The 14783-nt window shown below is 17.9% G+C and overlaps 5 protein-coding genes across 5 annotated transcripts; 1 reads left to right on the plus strand and 4 right to left on the minus strand.

Annotated features, from left to right (window-relative positions):
• Nucleotides 1–391: 391 nt before the first annotated feature.
• On the minus strand, nt 392–1897 carry PGSY75_1029400 (hypothetical protein; the record flags this gene model as incomplete). Its single annotated transcript, XM_018786064.1, has 1 exon — nt 392–1897. One exon carries the CDS (start codon nt 1895–1897, stop codon nt 392–394), a length of 1506 nt encoding a protein of 501 aa, XP_018641681.1.
• Nucleotides 1898–3757: 1860 nt separating this feature from the next.
• On the minus strand, nt 3758–4171 carry PGSY75_1029500 (hypothetical protein; the record flags this gene model as incomplete). Its single annotated transcript, XM_018786065.1, has 1 exon — nt 3758–4171. The coding sequence occupies one exon, from the start codon at nt 4169–4171 to the stop codon at nt 3758–3760; it is 414 nt and encodes a 137-aa protein (XP_018641682.1).
• A 1421-nt stretch (nt 4172–5592) lies between these two features.
• On the plus strand, nt 5593–6681 carry PGSY75_1029600 (adenosine deaminase; the record flags this gene model as incomplete). Its single annotated transcript, XM_018786066.1, has 1 exon — nt 5593–6681. One exon carries the CDS (start codon nt 5593–5595, stop codon nt 6679–6681), a length of 1089 nt encoding a protein of 362 aa, XP_018641683.1.
• Nucleotides 6682–7390: 709 nt separating this feature from the next.
• Nucleotides 7391–9902, minus strand: PGSY75_1029700 (hypothetical protein; the record flags this gene model as incomplete). The annotated part of the gene is made up of 3 exons (XM_018786067.1): nt 7391–9370; nt 9480–9728; nt 9837–9902. The coding sequence occupies 3 exons, from the start codon at nt 9900–9902 to the stop codon at nt 7391–7393; spliced, it is 2295 nt and encodes a 764-aa protein (XP_018641684.1).
• Nucleotides 9903–10590: 688 nt separating this feature from the next.
• Nucleotides 10591–11904, minus strand: PGSY75_1029800 (putative RAP protein; the record flags this gene model as incomplete). The annotated part of the gene is made up of 1 exon (XM_018786068.1): nt 10591–11904. One exon carries the CDS (start codon nt 11902–11904, stop codon nt 10591–10593), a length of 1314 nt encoding a protein of 437 aa, XP_018641685.1.
• Nucleotides 11905–14783: the final 2879 nt, after the last annotated feature.

The raw sequence follows: 14783 nt of genomic DNA on the forward strand, positions 1-14783 counted from the left end.
ATAAATTACAAATTAAAAAAAAAAAAAAAAAAAAAAAAAAAATTTATATGTAAAAAAAAAAAAAAATAAAAAAAATATATAATTTTTTTAAAAAAAAAAAAAAAAAAAAAAAATTTATAACAAATCTTTTTATATGTTAGGAGAATACATATTTATAAATACAAATGTCACAAATAAATAAAAAAAAAAAAAAAAAAAAAAAAAACATCGCAAGTAAACATAATATTGTGCTCTATATGTATAAAATAAATACATGAAAAAAAAATTATAATGTTAAAATTTGAATAGCACAAAAAATTATTACATAACAAAAATATATGAATGAATAATTAAATGAATAAATAAAAGACTAATTGTATATATATATATTATATATATATATGTTTTATTTTTAGTGAAGGGGACAGAAACATAATTGCTGGGAATGGTCTGCTCCTGATGAGTTATTTGGATTGGAACTAGCGTTTTGCATGATTTCTAATTGCATAGAGTTAATTTTTTTGTTTATATTTTGTATGTTTGTTTTTTTTCTACTATTCATTTTTTCAATATTTTTATTCATTGACATTTTACAATAAGATAATGTTTTGCCAAGTTTATAATATTTACATTTGACTAACACTAATATAAAAATAATCATAATAAAATATAAAAGTGATAATAGAAAAAATGCATAAGCTAATTTGAAAGAGCTATTTCCAATACTTCTTAAAGAAACTAATTGGAAGGATTTTTTGGCATTCCATTCTTCTGCTGGCCATGAGTTTTGACTAAAAGTTAATTTATAATCTTCTCCAGCTTCTAAGTCTTCATTTATAACACCATAAGGTTTTATAAATGATGATGTCATAGGTGAGTGGAACCAATTTTTATATTCAGGTGAAAAGGTATTTATCCATATTTTATAATTTGTAAATTGTTTATGTTTTTTCATATAAGTAAGAAAATCAAAATAATGTAAAATTGGAAATTTGTCTATATCATAATTGACTGAACTTTTTGACAAGGTAATTTTGTCATTAAATATTGCAGCTGAAACTAAACCACAAGGGAATATTTTTTTACTAGCTTCTTCTGGTTTTAAATCTGATATATGACATTTTTGATTTTTTTTTTTTTTTTTTGGATTTTTATTTATATTCATATCATCATATACTTCTGGAAGTGTCTGTATATTATTAATACATCTATATTTATATATATCTGCATATGTTCTTATATAAGAACATTTTTTTTCATTAACTAATGAATGTGATTCATCAGCTAAAAATGTTTTAAAGTTTATATAAAAATTCGATATTTTATAATATACATAAACAGGCTTCTTCATATCTTTTGGTATATTTATTATTTTATAATCATCTCCTGTATTATAATTTATATTTATTTCAATAACGTTCAAAGATTCATAATATATATAAGATCCAATTAAAAAAAATGTTATAGATAATATTAATAAAATGGTTACAGCTATCTTCCATTTATATAAATAATGAAAATTTTTAAAATTCTTAAGTTCTTGTTGTTTAAAAGCATTCATAAATTCATTATATTTATAATCATTAAACACAAAGGACCTTTTCCTTCTTATTAATGTATCCGTTCTTTTTTTGTCTATCATTGATATATTTATATGATCACTTTTATGACTTGATAAATCATCAAACTTTTCTTTCTTTTTTTCAATATCATTATATAATTTTTCTTCAAAAGAAACATTCTTTTTAGTCTTATTTTGTAATTTATTCTTATCATAATCATCATCCAGTGCCTTCCCATGAACTGGAACGTCTACACATTGTTTTTTCCGTATAGAATTAAATAGATTTTCACAAGCTTTATAATTTACTGATATTAAAGAAAAATCGCCATTTTCTTCACATTTATTATCACTCATCTTTTTAAGGGATTTTTTTTTTTTTTAAAAAAAAAAAAAAAAAAAAAAAAAAAAAAAAATTAAAATAATAATAACTGAACAAAATTATGAAATAATTATTACATGAACTGTTCAGGTATTTTTTTCTATATAAGTAATAAAAACAAAAAAAAAAAATAAAAAATAAAATAAAATAAAAATTAAAAGGTCAAAAAAAAATAACACATGATTATACATACAAATTATTTACACATAAATGAGGTAAACATAAATACATAAATAAATAAATAAATACATAAATACATAAATATATAAATACATAAATACATATATATGTTTATATATATATATATATATTTGTGACCAAGTGGCTGTATATATTTACTTGTAACAATTATATGAATTGTTCAGGTAAATAATTGGTTTTTTTTTTTGTTTTTTTTTTAATTTCCATTATAAAGAAATTTGATACAAATGTTATAATATCTATAAAATAATATAGAAAAAAAATATGTACATATATATAATAATATATATAAATATATATATATATATATAAGTTTGATTACATATTTATATAAAATGAACACAAATTAAAAACGAAAAGATCCTATTTTATTTAATAAAAGTATATATTAAAAAATAATAATAAAAATAATAAATCATTTATAATGGAAACTAAAAAATATATATAAACAAAAATATGAATATATTATATATATATATATATATGTGAATTTAAACAAAATGTATATTAATTTATATTAATATATATATATATACAAATAACAAATATATATTTTAAATATTAAAATGATAATTTATAAAATAAGGGAATTTAAAAAAAATATCATTTGAATTAAATATTATGATAATAAGATATTTTATGTAAAGAAAAAAAAAATAACTATGTGAAATATTATATGCATAATTATAGATGATAAATAAATAAATATATATATATATATATATATTTTATTATATATTTAAAAATTTATATATTATATATATATGATATAATATATATACATATATAATAATAAATATATTAAAATGGAAAAATATAAAATATAATAACAATATATAAGAATTTTTAAAAAAAAAAAAAAAAAAAAAAATTATATATATATATAATAATATATATATATTTTTTATGGAAAATATTATTACAAATAAATTGAAGATGAAAAGAAGAATATATATAATAATACATAGTACAAAATATTATAAGTGTAATTATTATATATATTTATATTTATTTATTTATAATAAAACTTGAAAGTGAAAAAAGATACTTTTTTTTTAATATTTCTTATAATTATATTAATTTCATTATTATGTTTAAAAGTTAAACATTTTGGTTTTTTTTTTTTTTTTTTTTTTTTTAACCTGCTTATAGAGGCACAACATATTTGTAATTAGAAGAATTTTTTTTTAGCATAAAGTTAAAATTTTTTAAGTATAAATATATTTATATATATATTAACCATGTGACAATTTTTAAGGTTGTTATAGAACAGATGTTGATATGGACCAAATTGAATTTAGTAAAAAAAAAAAAAAAATAAAGATTGATATGCAATAAGGAGTATCAAATATGAATAAATAGAAATGTAAGAAATTATTATTTCTTTTTAAGTGTGTAATTAATACGTGTATGGTATATATATATATATATTTTTGGGAGTGGGATATTTAATATTGTTAAAGGGCGATTCAAAAAAAAAAGAAGAAAAAAATAGAAATAAAATATTATATTACATATAAAACATATATATATATATATATATATATATTTATTTATTTATTTACACCTTTAAAATACTCTTTTTTAGAAACATTTATTCATTTATTTATTCATTTATTTATTCATTTATTTATTCATTCATTCTTTTTTTTATAAACAGGTATAGGATAAGAGGTATGTTCATTAAGAATTTTTTTTTTTGGTTTATTAAAATAAATATTATAGTCATTTAAAAAATGGTCTTTCAAAGATTTATTTTTATGTTTAATTTTAATATTATCCTTAGTAATATTCTTTTGTTTTTCGACGTAATCATTAGAAATTTTTAGTTCGTTCGAACATATACTTTGTTTTTTATTATCATATAAAATAGTACGTTTATTATCTTTTTTTTTTTTCGAAGGGCAGATAAAATATATTTGTATACCTGATAGTAATAATAAACAGGAATGAAAAACTGCATATTTAATAATTATATTTTCATCAACATCTTGTTCTATTTCTTTTTCTTCTAAGGATTCATTTTTTTCATCCTCTTGTAAATTCATAATTTTATCTTCCATAAAAGAAAAAAAAAAAAAATATATATATATATATATATTATATATATTGTCAAATTCTATATATTAAAATAGAAGAAGTCTTAGAAGAATATCAATAATATTAATACAGGATAATTTAAACAAAAAAAAAAAAAGAAAAAAGTTTAATTATAAAAAATATATATTTATATTATTCTGTATAAGATTAAATAAATTATGAACACACTACTACATAATTATAATTTTTTGTGTTATAATTTTTTTTTTTTTTTTTTTTCTTTAATTTTGTCTATACGTATTTAGAAAAGAATAATATAAAAAAAAAGTAATAATTATATAACATATATAATATATATATATATATATATTTATTTATATATCTAAAAAAATAATATTTTTCATAATAAATGTATATGTAATATATCAAAAAAAAATATAAATAATCATTATATATATATATATATATATATTTATTTATTTATTTATTTATATAATTTTTTTCATAGTTAAAAATAAAAAAATGTAAAAATAAATAGAAAAAAAGATATAATATATCATAGGTAAAAAATAGCAATGTTAAATAAAAAAAAAAAAAAAAATAATATAAATATAATATTACTAAAATATAGGTTAAAATAAAGTGATCTCTATAATATATAGGGTGAGCATATAACACTTTTATATACATTGTGAATACAAAAAAAAAATAGAATACGTATATTATTGTTAATTTATACCTATATATCATATATATAATGTATAATTAAATATGATGATAAATATTTTAATTGTACTCTTAAATATTTTTAATTTAATAATTATTTTTATGTCCTTTTTTTTTTTTTTTTTATTTTGAATTCTTTATTTTATTTTATTTCTTTTTTATTATATATATGTACGTATTTTTATAATATTGTTAAAATATAATATTATAAATGCATACTGACTTCATTCGAAAAAAAGAAATATTCCTTCATTACACATATTACTTTGTACTCTTTTAAAATAATAACATATGAAAAATACATACAACATATATAAATAATATATATATATATAATTATATATATATTTTATTTTTTATATAGGAAATAATTTATAAAAATTTATTATAATATATTATATATATATAAGAATTTTATTTGTTTAATAAAGTTTGTTAAATATTATTATATATTTTAAAAACATATATCTACATAATAAATATATTTTTCTTTTTTCTTTTTTATTTTGTAATATTACATTTTTGAAGTATATAAATTTTTTTTTTTTTTTTTTTTTTTTTTTATTCATTATTTATATTATATATATAATACCTTTTAGAAAGAATATATATAAATATATAAATATATATATATATATATTGATAAAAAAAGGAAAAATTAGATATAAAAAAATTTGTTTGTTCTTATAAAAATTGTAAGAATATGGATACTTCATATGAGGTTATCAATTACTTAACAAAGGATGAACTTAATATAGATTTATCATGCTTGGATAAGAAGGAAAGATTTAAAATATGGAAACGACTTCCTAAATGTGAATTACATTGTCATTTAGATGTAAGTTTTTCTGTTGATTTTTTTTTGAATGTTATTCGTAAATATAATATACAACCAAATATGAGTGATGAAGAAATTATTGATTATTATTTATTTTCTAAACCTGGGAAATCATTAGATGAATTTGTTGAAAAAGCATTAAGATTAACTGATATATATATTGATTATAGTGTTGTTGAAGATCTAGCTAAACATGCAGTATTTAATAAATATAAAGAAGGTGTTGTTTTAATGGAGTTTCGTTATTCTCCTTCTTTTATGTCCTTCAAACATAATTTAGATAAGGATCTTATCCATGCAGCTATTGTTAAAGGTCTTAATGAAGCCGTTGCTCTCTTAGAATATAAAATACAAGTAGGGTTACTTTGTACAGGTGATGGTGGTCTTTCACATGAAAGAATGAAAGAAGCTGCCGAATTTTGTATTAAACATAAAAAAGATTTTGTTGGTTATGATCATGCTGGTCATGAAGTTGACCTTAAACCATTTAAAGATATCTTTGCTGATATAAGAGAACACGGCATACCCTTATCTGTACATGCAGGAGAAGACGTAAGCATACCAAATTTAAATTCTCTTTACACAGCCATTAACCTATTACATGTTAAAAGAATTGGACATGGTATTAGAGTTTCAGAATCTCAAGAATTAATTGACTTAGTAAAAGAAAAAGACATCTTGTTAGAAGTATGTCCTATATCTAATGTATTATTAAATAATGTCAAATCTATGGATACACACCCTATAAGAATGTTATATGATGCTGGTGTAAAAGTCTCAGTAAATTCTGACGATCCAGGAATGTTCTTAACAAACATAACTGATAATTATGAAGAATTATATTTACACTTGAATTTTACTTTGGCTGATTTTATGAAAATGAACCTCTGGGCTGTGCAAAAATCCTTTTTGGACGAAGAAACCAAAAATAAAATTTTAACTAAATATTTTTAAATCTAAATTGTGTGGCAACATATATATATATGTATAAATATATTTGTATTTATTTTATTTCATTTTATTTTATTTTTTATATTGCTTGTATGGTTCGTATACCTTACTGTCCAAGAATATATATTCATATGTACACAGTTTATGTAGTATTATTTACATATGAATATTTTTGTACGTATATTGTTATTCCTTTTTATGAGTTTTACTATATATACATACAATATTTTCAAATGTATTAAAAAATATTTCTATGAAAAGAATATTTTTTTCTATACCTTAATTGTGCTTACATGTGTTAAAAATATTTTCTTATCCAAACGTAATTACTAACCATTATTTTATAATTCACAAATAAAAAAAAAAAATAATAAAATATAATAAAAATAAATATGTTGCTGTAGTGTTACAGCTAGCCAAAAAAAAAAAAAAAAAAAAAAAAAAAAAAAAAAAAAAAAAAAAAAAAAAAAAAAAAAAAAAAAAAAAATATACATTATTGCATAATATAGCTATCTACAAGAAAAAAAAAAAAAAATATACATTATTTGATATTATAGCTATCTACAAAATAAAATATATATATATATATATATATATATATATATATATATATTCATATTTATATATATTTTAATTTATTTGTTCCATTTATAATATGAGTACCCCTTTTTTTGTGATTTTATATTCTTCCTTAATTTTATATAACATATTGTCATTCTATTATATCATTTGTTTGTATTTCTTCCAAAAAAAGGGCTGTAGTACTTTTCCTTTGCCTGTTTCGTGTCACGTGTTTATCCTTTCGTTTCTGTGGTAATAACAAATTGTTGTTATTTTTTTTTTGAAGAATAAGTCTTTTTCTGAGTTGTGATTTATCCTTCTCCATTTTGTACATATGTTTGAAACATTTTTTTCTACATGTGGAGCAACTATATTTGTAGTTTTGTTTTCTTTTTTGTTTGTTATGATTTCTTCTATGTTTTGAGAAAAAAGGGAAGCATAAGAATACATTGTCTGGGAACCAACGTTTACATAAGAGTATAAATAGAATAATAATTAGGAATGGTATGACTGTGCAGGATATAATGAACCAATATTTATTATTATTTTTTGGATATGAATATACATTATAACTTTTGATGATCATATCTTCAGGATAGAATTTTTTAATAATTAAAAGTTTAGGATTCCATTCTTTAAGATAATGTATTCTATGTTGAAATAAAGAGAACATATTATTTGCAGAATAGAATGTATTTCTTTGTTCAACTGGTATAGAAGTAAAATTATGAAATGCAATATGAATAAGTTTCAGACCAGGTTTGATTAATTTTTCTACTGATTGAATTTCTCTAGCATTTATTCTAGAACCAAAAACCTTTGTTCTTCTTTTAGATTTATTCAATGAGTTATAATATGATTCTCCTAATATTTCAATTAATTCTTCATTTATAATTTTGTTATCTTTATATTGAAAACCTGATAATGATCTTGAATATATTGGTTTATTTAGAAGGTTAATAATACTTTCTTTTAGAAAAAGATATTTATTTTCAGGTGTAATATTTACTATAATAATACAATAAATAGTTTGATCATCTGTAAGTTGTGTTTCATCTATATTATTAAGTAGGTTTATATTATTATTATTATTTTGATTAGGATGATATATAACATTATTTACAATATTGTTGTTTAAATTAATATGTTTATTTGGAGCTGAGTTAAGATTTGGACGTAACCATTTACCCATATCTTCATAAATATTATTATTATAATGATATATAAAAACATCAGTGTCATTAAAATTTTTTAGATATATAATTTTTTTAAACATAAGAAAAACTTTAGAATAATAATTATAACCAAAATGTAAAAATGAATTCAAAATAATTTCCAGTTCAATTAAATTTAATATATTACCATTTTTGAAAGGCACATTTGTTTGTGAACTACCAATTTCTAATTGAATAAATATATTATTTCCATTTAATAAAGAGATACATTTATTTAAATGTATATCAGTTAAAAATAAACCGAAATCAAAAATACGAAAAATTTTATTTTTTTGATTGTCTTTATATAAATATCCATTTATAGTTAATGTAATAGATTTTATCATATCTATGTTTAAATTTTTTGTATAATCATTATTTTTATATATATTATTATTATTTACATATTTTATATAGTCATTGATACTTTTTTTTATAACTTCATATATTGAATTACTAACAATTCTTATGAATGCTCCATGTCCTTCTATATTTAATAATTTTATTAACCCACTACCATTTTTTATATGAATAACTATTATTTCACTTTGAACATTTTTTAAAACAGAAATCTTTTCTAAACTATTCAGATAAATTATATTTTCTCTTATGATACTAATTTCGCTGCTTAAACTAATCAATTTTATATTATTCTCATTATTACAATTTTCAATATTAGAAAAGTTTTTAAATAAATATAAAGAATGTGAAGCATAATTTAAAGCATAAATAATGCAACTCATACATGTTATGGCTAATCCTCTTTTAGGTAGCATAGTTAAAACAGACAATGAGCAGTTCCTCCTGGTTATGATTCTGCACCCATTTTCTTTGTTCCAGCAATCATTTGAAATTAGTTCTAACCAGATTAAATATTTCTCATCGTTATTTTTTATATCTCTGAGTATATTATTTAGCTAACAAAAGGGGGAAAAAAAAAAACAAAAATATATATATATATATATATATAATATATTACTCAATATTTACATATTATTAAATATATATATGTTCCTTTTCACCTACCCCAATTATAATATTATTAATATTTTGCACTATGGAATGTTTTATTTCATTTATATCACCTGACTTAATAATTTCTTCTTTAAACAAATATATTGTTGCATCAATCACTTTCTCATATATAACTTTAGAAGACAACCCTTCCAAAAAATATGGAACCTCTAATTGTATGAGTAAGAAGAAAGCCAGCACAGAGTTATCATCCAGATTATCTAACGTTTCTGCGTTGTTTAAACCGCCTTCACCAGGAATCTACAAAATTATAACATATGAATGGTAATATGTATAAAATAAAAAAAAATATATATATATATATATATATATATATATATTTATTTATTTATATTTATATATTTTTACTTTGTAAAAGGTAGTGATTGCATAAAATAATGTGAAGACATTTTTAAAGATGGAAATCAATCTCATTTTATATAAAAATAAGGAGCACCATAACAGTTCTCATAAATTTAATGCTTTATATACTTTTTCTTTATGTATAAAAAAATATCCACATATAATATTAAAAACATAATGAGCGTATATAAATAAATATATATATATATATATATATATATATATATATATATATTTTATCTCTTATTTATTTTGTTGTTGTAATATTTTTGGCACTTCATTTTTTTCTCTCTCATTTAAAAAAAAACAAACAAACAAACATATATACATATATATATATATATATATATATATATATATATATATATATATAATTTTTTGGTAAGCATGTCGCATGTAGAACAAGTCTACATATTTATATATATATATATATATATATATATTTTTTTTTTTTTTTTTTTTTTTTTTTTTTTTTTTTAAATCAGTATGGTCCATTAATTGTTATATAGTGCATATAAAACAAGACGACCAACCAATAACAATTTTTTTTTTTTTTTTCTCACCCTTTCGCAGAACAAAAAAAAAGAAAGAATTAAATAATTATCAAATCAATATTGTATTGTCATTTTATTTTTTTCTCCATTATAAAACAAATATATTGAATAATGATTGTTTTGTAATAAGGTTACAAAAAAAAAAAAAAAAAAAAAGGACACAAACATATGCACATATATATATATATATATATATATATATATAGTCATATATCAATTTTAATTTGTTGATTATTATTTTCTTTTTTTAATTTATATTGTTTTAATATTTTGAGATATTCATTAATTTGTTGTGATGATATGGAAGGTGTGTGTGTTAAAATTTTATCTAATGGTTGTTTTTGTCTTAACATTTTAATATATTGAATTTTTTGATGTATGTCATCTCCGAATTTAATCCAGTCGATCCAAACGACACGTCTTATATTCCATCCTAGGTCATATAAAATTCTGTGTTGTAATTTAACACATTCAGTATATTTATTTGTAGATGTATAAAAACAAGAAGGTCCATCAATAAACCAACAATTTCTTTTTTCATTTGTTTCTCCTATATCAATATAATAACAACCCCATAAAAAAGTATTTCGATGACTTATTCCTAATTTGGATAGACAATCAGATACTTCCCATTGAAATGATGAAGGGGTTCTATTTGTTTGTGGTATTCGTCTCATACTTAATCTAACATAAAAGCTTCTTACTTTATTTGATAAATTATTCCATACATGTGGAGATATAACTCTAACAGCTACAGCTGATTTATATGCATGTCTATAATGTTGAGGTCTTGAACATATAAACATATTTGTAAATCTTGTAAGAATATATTTTTTAACTTCATCATCATATAAATTAATTAAAGTAACATCATTTATTACATTTCTAAAATCTTGAGCAAATATAGATTCTAATTTTGTAATAATATTTTTATTTATAAATGTTTTATAATTATTATCATATATACCTAATTTAGCTATACAATGATTTATTTTTATTAAATCTTTTGTTCTTATATCATCAAATTTATTTATAACTGTTTTACAAAATTCTTTAAAAAAATTTTCATCTCTTATTAATAATCTATTAAGACTCCATGCAATACACATTAATGGATGGCTATAAAAATCATCTAAATTATTTTGTATACATTTTAAAAAATTAAAATAAAATGATGTATTTAAAAATTTACTTTTGCCCATTCCATAAAATATATAACCTATTTGTTGAGGTGTTAATGTCTCACTTATTTCTAATACTCGTTTACTATATCCATTCCATAATTCATAATCATGTTTTCTTAATGTTGCTGCCTTCTGAATACATGCAGACAAATATTGTCCATCTAATAAATCAACATTACTTGTTAAACATACATTCATAGGTAGCCAGTATTCTCGAACTCTTTGCTGTGCCCACGAACGAAAACGTTTGTGCATACGTTTAGCTTTATATTTTATTCTGCTTTCTCTCCTTATCGCGCTAATTATGACTCTTTCTCTGGGTCGAAGCAGGGCCATCCTAAAAAGAAAAAGAAAAAAAAAAAAAAAAAAAAATATAAATATAAATATATATTGATATATTGATATACATATGTGATTTATATCTTTAGGTTGATGTTTTGTCATTTATTTATTTTTTATTTTTATTTTTTTGGGCCTTACTTTAAAAGCTTTTTAATTTAAATTTTTAAATACTCTACATAAAATGTGATGTAAAATATACCCCATGTGACTAATAACTTATAATATTATATAAATAAAAAAAAATATATATATATATATATTTATATATATATATATTTATATGGCACATTCTGCATTTATATTTTTTTATATAAAAAAAACCATGTTGTCATTTTTGGGAGTAAAAAAAAAAAAAAAAAAAAAAAAAAAGTGAACGTTACATATTGATATATATATATATTAACATTTTATTGTATTATATGTAGTAAAACTTTTTTTTTTTCATTTTAATATATTTATTGTGAAATATTTTTATTTTTATTTTTAATTTATTTATTTATTTCTTTTTTTTTTTTTTATTTTATTTTTCTTTTTAGGAGCCTTGCTATACGTTGAATTATTCGAAGGGCATATATGTGTGTATTTATATATATATTTATAAATATATTTATATATATATTTATATATATATATTTATAATTTATTATTTAATATAATAATTAAATAAATATATTAATTAATTGAAAAAAAAAAAAAGAAGAACTAATATTATTATTATTTTATTATGAATCATTATGATTTAATGTAAATCTCTAGAAGTATCAAATAAATATAAAAATAAAAAATAAAAAATAAAAAATACAGTGTAAATATATATATATATATATATATATATATATTATATAATATAACACTATTATGAATCCATTTGAACCATATGTATAGTGTCGAACAGAATTTTATATCATTAAGATTAATTTATAATATATTTTATGATTTAAAATTAAAATTATAAATGGTAATTTTTTTTGTTTTTTTTTTTTTGTTCTCTACCTATATAAAATATTTCTTTTTTTTATAAATATATAATTTTTTTTATTTTTTTTTTTCTATAATATAAAAGAGTTATATTAAAATGAAATATCTGACCATAATTATATGATAGTTACAATATGATCGTAAAAACTTATATGATTATTTTTGATGCTCAATAAATGATATATTATAATTTATTAAAGGATAAAAGAAAAAAAAAAAAAAATTTTAAGTTTATTAGATGACCAGGTCATTATATATATATATATATATTTTTTTTTTTTTGTCCATAATATGTTTCTTTCCTTTTTAATTTCGAGATTATTTATTATTCTTATATATCTTATATATAAGGAAAGAATACCTTCAAATAATTTGTTCACACACATATATATATAATATATATATATATATATTAATTTTATTGAAATAGTAAAAGATATAAAAAAAGATATACACACACCAAAAAATATATTTAAATATACAAATGTAATATAATAAACATAAATATATATATTTTCTTTTCATAATGCTTATAAATTCATATTATTATAATATATATATATATATATATATAATATGTGTGTATTAATTGAAAGAATTTATATTACACCCAAGATTATCATTTAATAGGAGAATAAAATAAAATAAAAAATTCAATAACATAAAGCTATATTTCTTTATACAATATAAAATAATATGTGTATATATATTATTACGATACCTTAATTTAATATATATATATATATATAATTATATATATGTATATTTATATTTATATGTTATTATCTTATTGCACTGAAAAATAAAAAAAATAAGGAAAAGGATCTCCCAATAATTAATATAACCATATGACAAATATTATAAAAAGGGTTATACATACAAACATATATATATATATATATAATAATACATATAATATGTATAATCACACATTTTTCTTTTAAGACAACTATTATGAAGTTTATAAAAATATTAATAAATTAACAATAATAATAATAATAAGCAAATATATATTCACACTTTTATATAATAAAATAATAATGTACTTTTTTTTATTTTATTATTTTTTTTTTTTTTTTGCATGTAATTATTGCCATATGCGCTTAAAAAAAAAAAAAAAAAAAAAGGAAGAACGGTATCGTAATAATATATATATATTATTATATATATATTTATGAATGTACCTTTTTTCTTTTTTTTAATAATATATTTTATTATTATATTGTATTTTATTTATTGTATAATAATATTTATTTTTTTATTAATTTTATTATTATTTTTTTGTTTCTTATAAAAATAGATATATAATATTATTTTTGTTTTTTTTGTTATTTTTTGTTATTTTTTGTATTTTTTGTTTTTTTTATTATTTTTTGTATTTTTTTGTTTGTTTGTTTGTTTTTTTTTTTTTGAAATATTAATATATATATATATATATATTAATGTTTGTATTTATTTTTTCTTTTTTCTGAAATAATGTTATATTTCAGTATTCAAGAAAAATAGGGGTTTGTTATATATATATATATATATATATATATTTATTTATTTATTTATATCTTTTAATTGGTATATATGGTTGTATATATATATAGTTATATATATATATATATATTTATTTATTTATTTATTTAATTTTTTATAGTATTTGTTGTTTTTGTATTGTTAAAATATATATATATATATATATATATATATATTTATTTATTTATTTATATCTTTTAATTGGTATATATGGTTGTATATATATATAGTTATATATGTATGTATATTTTTTTTATTTGTCTTATTTATTAATATTATTTGCTTCTGGTGTTTGTCTAATCATTTGTTATTTTATATATTAATAAATACTAAAAAAAATTAATATTAAAATATCTAAAAAAAAAAAAAAA

Source organism: Plasmodium gaboni, chromosome 10, assembly GCF_001602025.1.
Source record: "Plasmodium gaboni strain SY75 chromosome 10, whole genome shotgun sequence".
NCBI lineage: Eukaryota > Apicomplexa > Aconoidasida > Haemosporida > Plasmodiidae > Plasmodium > Plasmodium gaboni.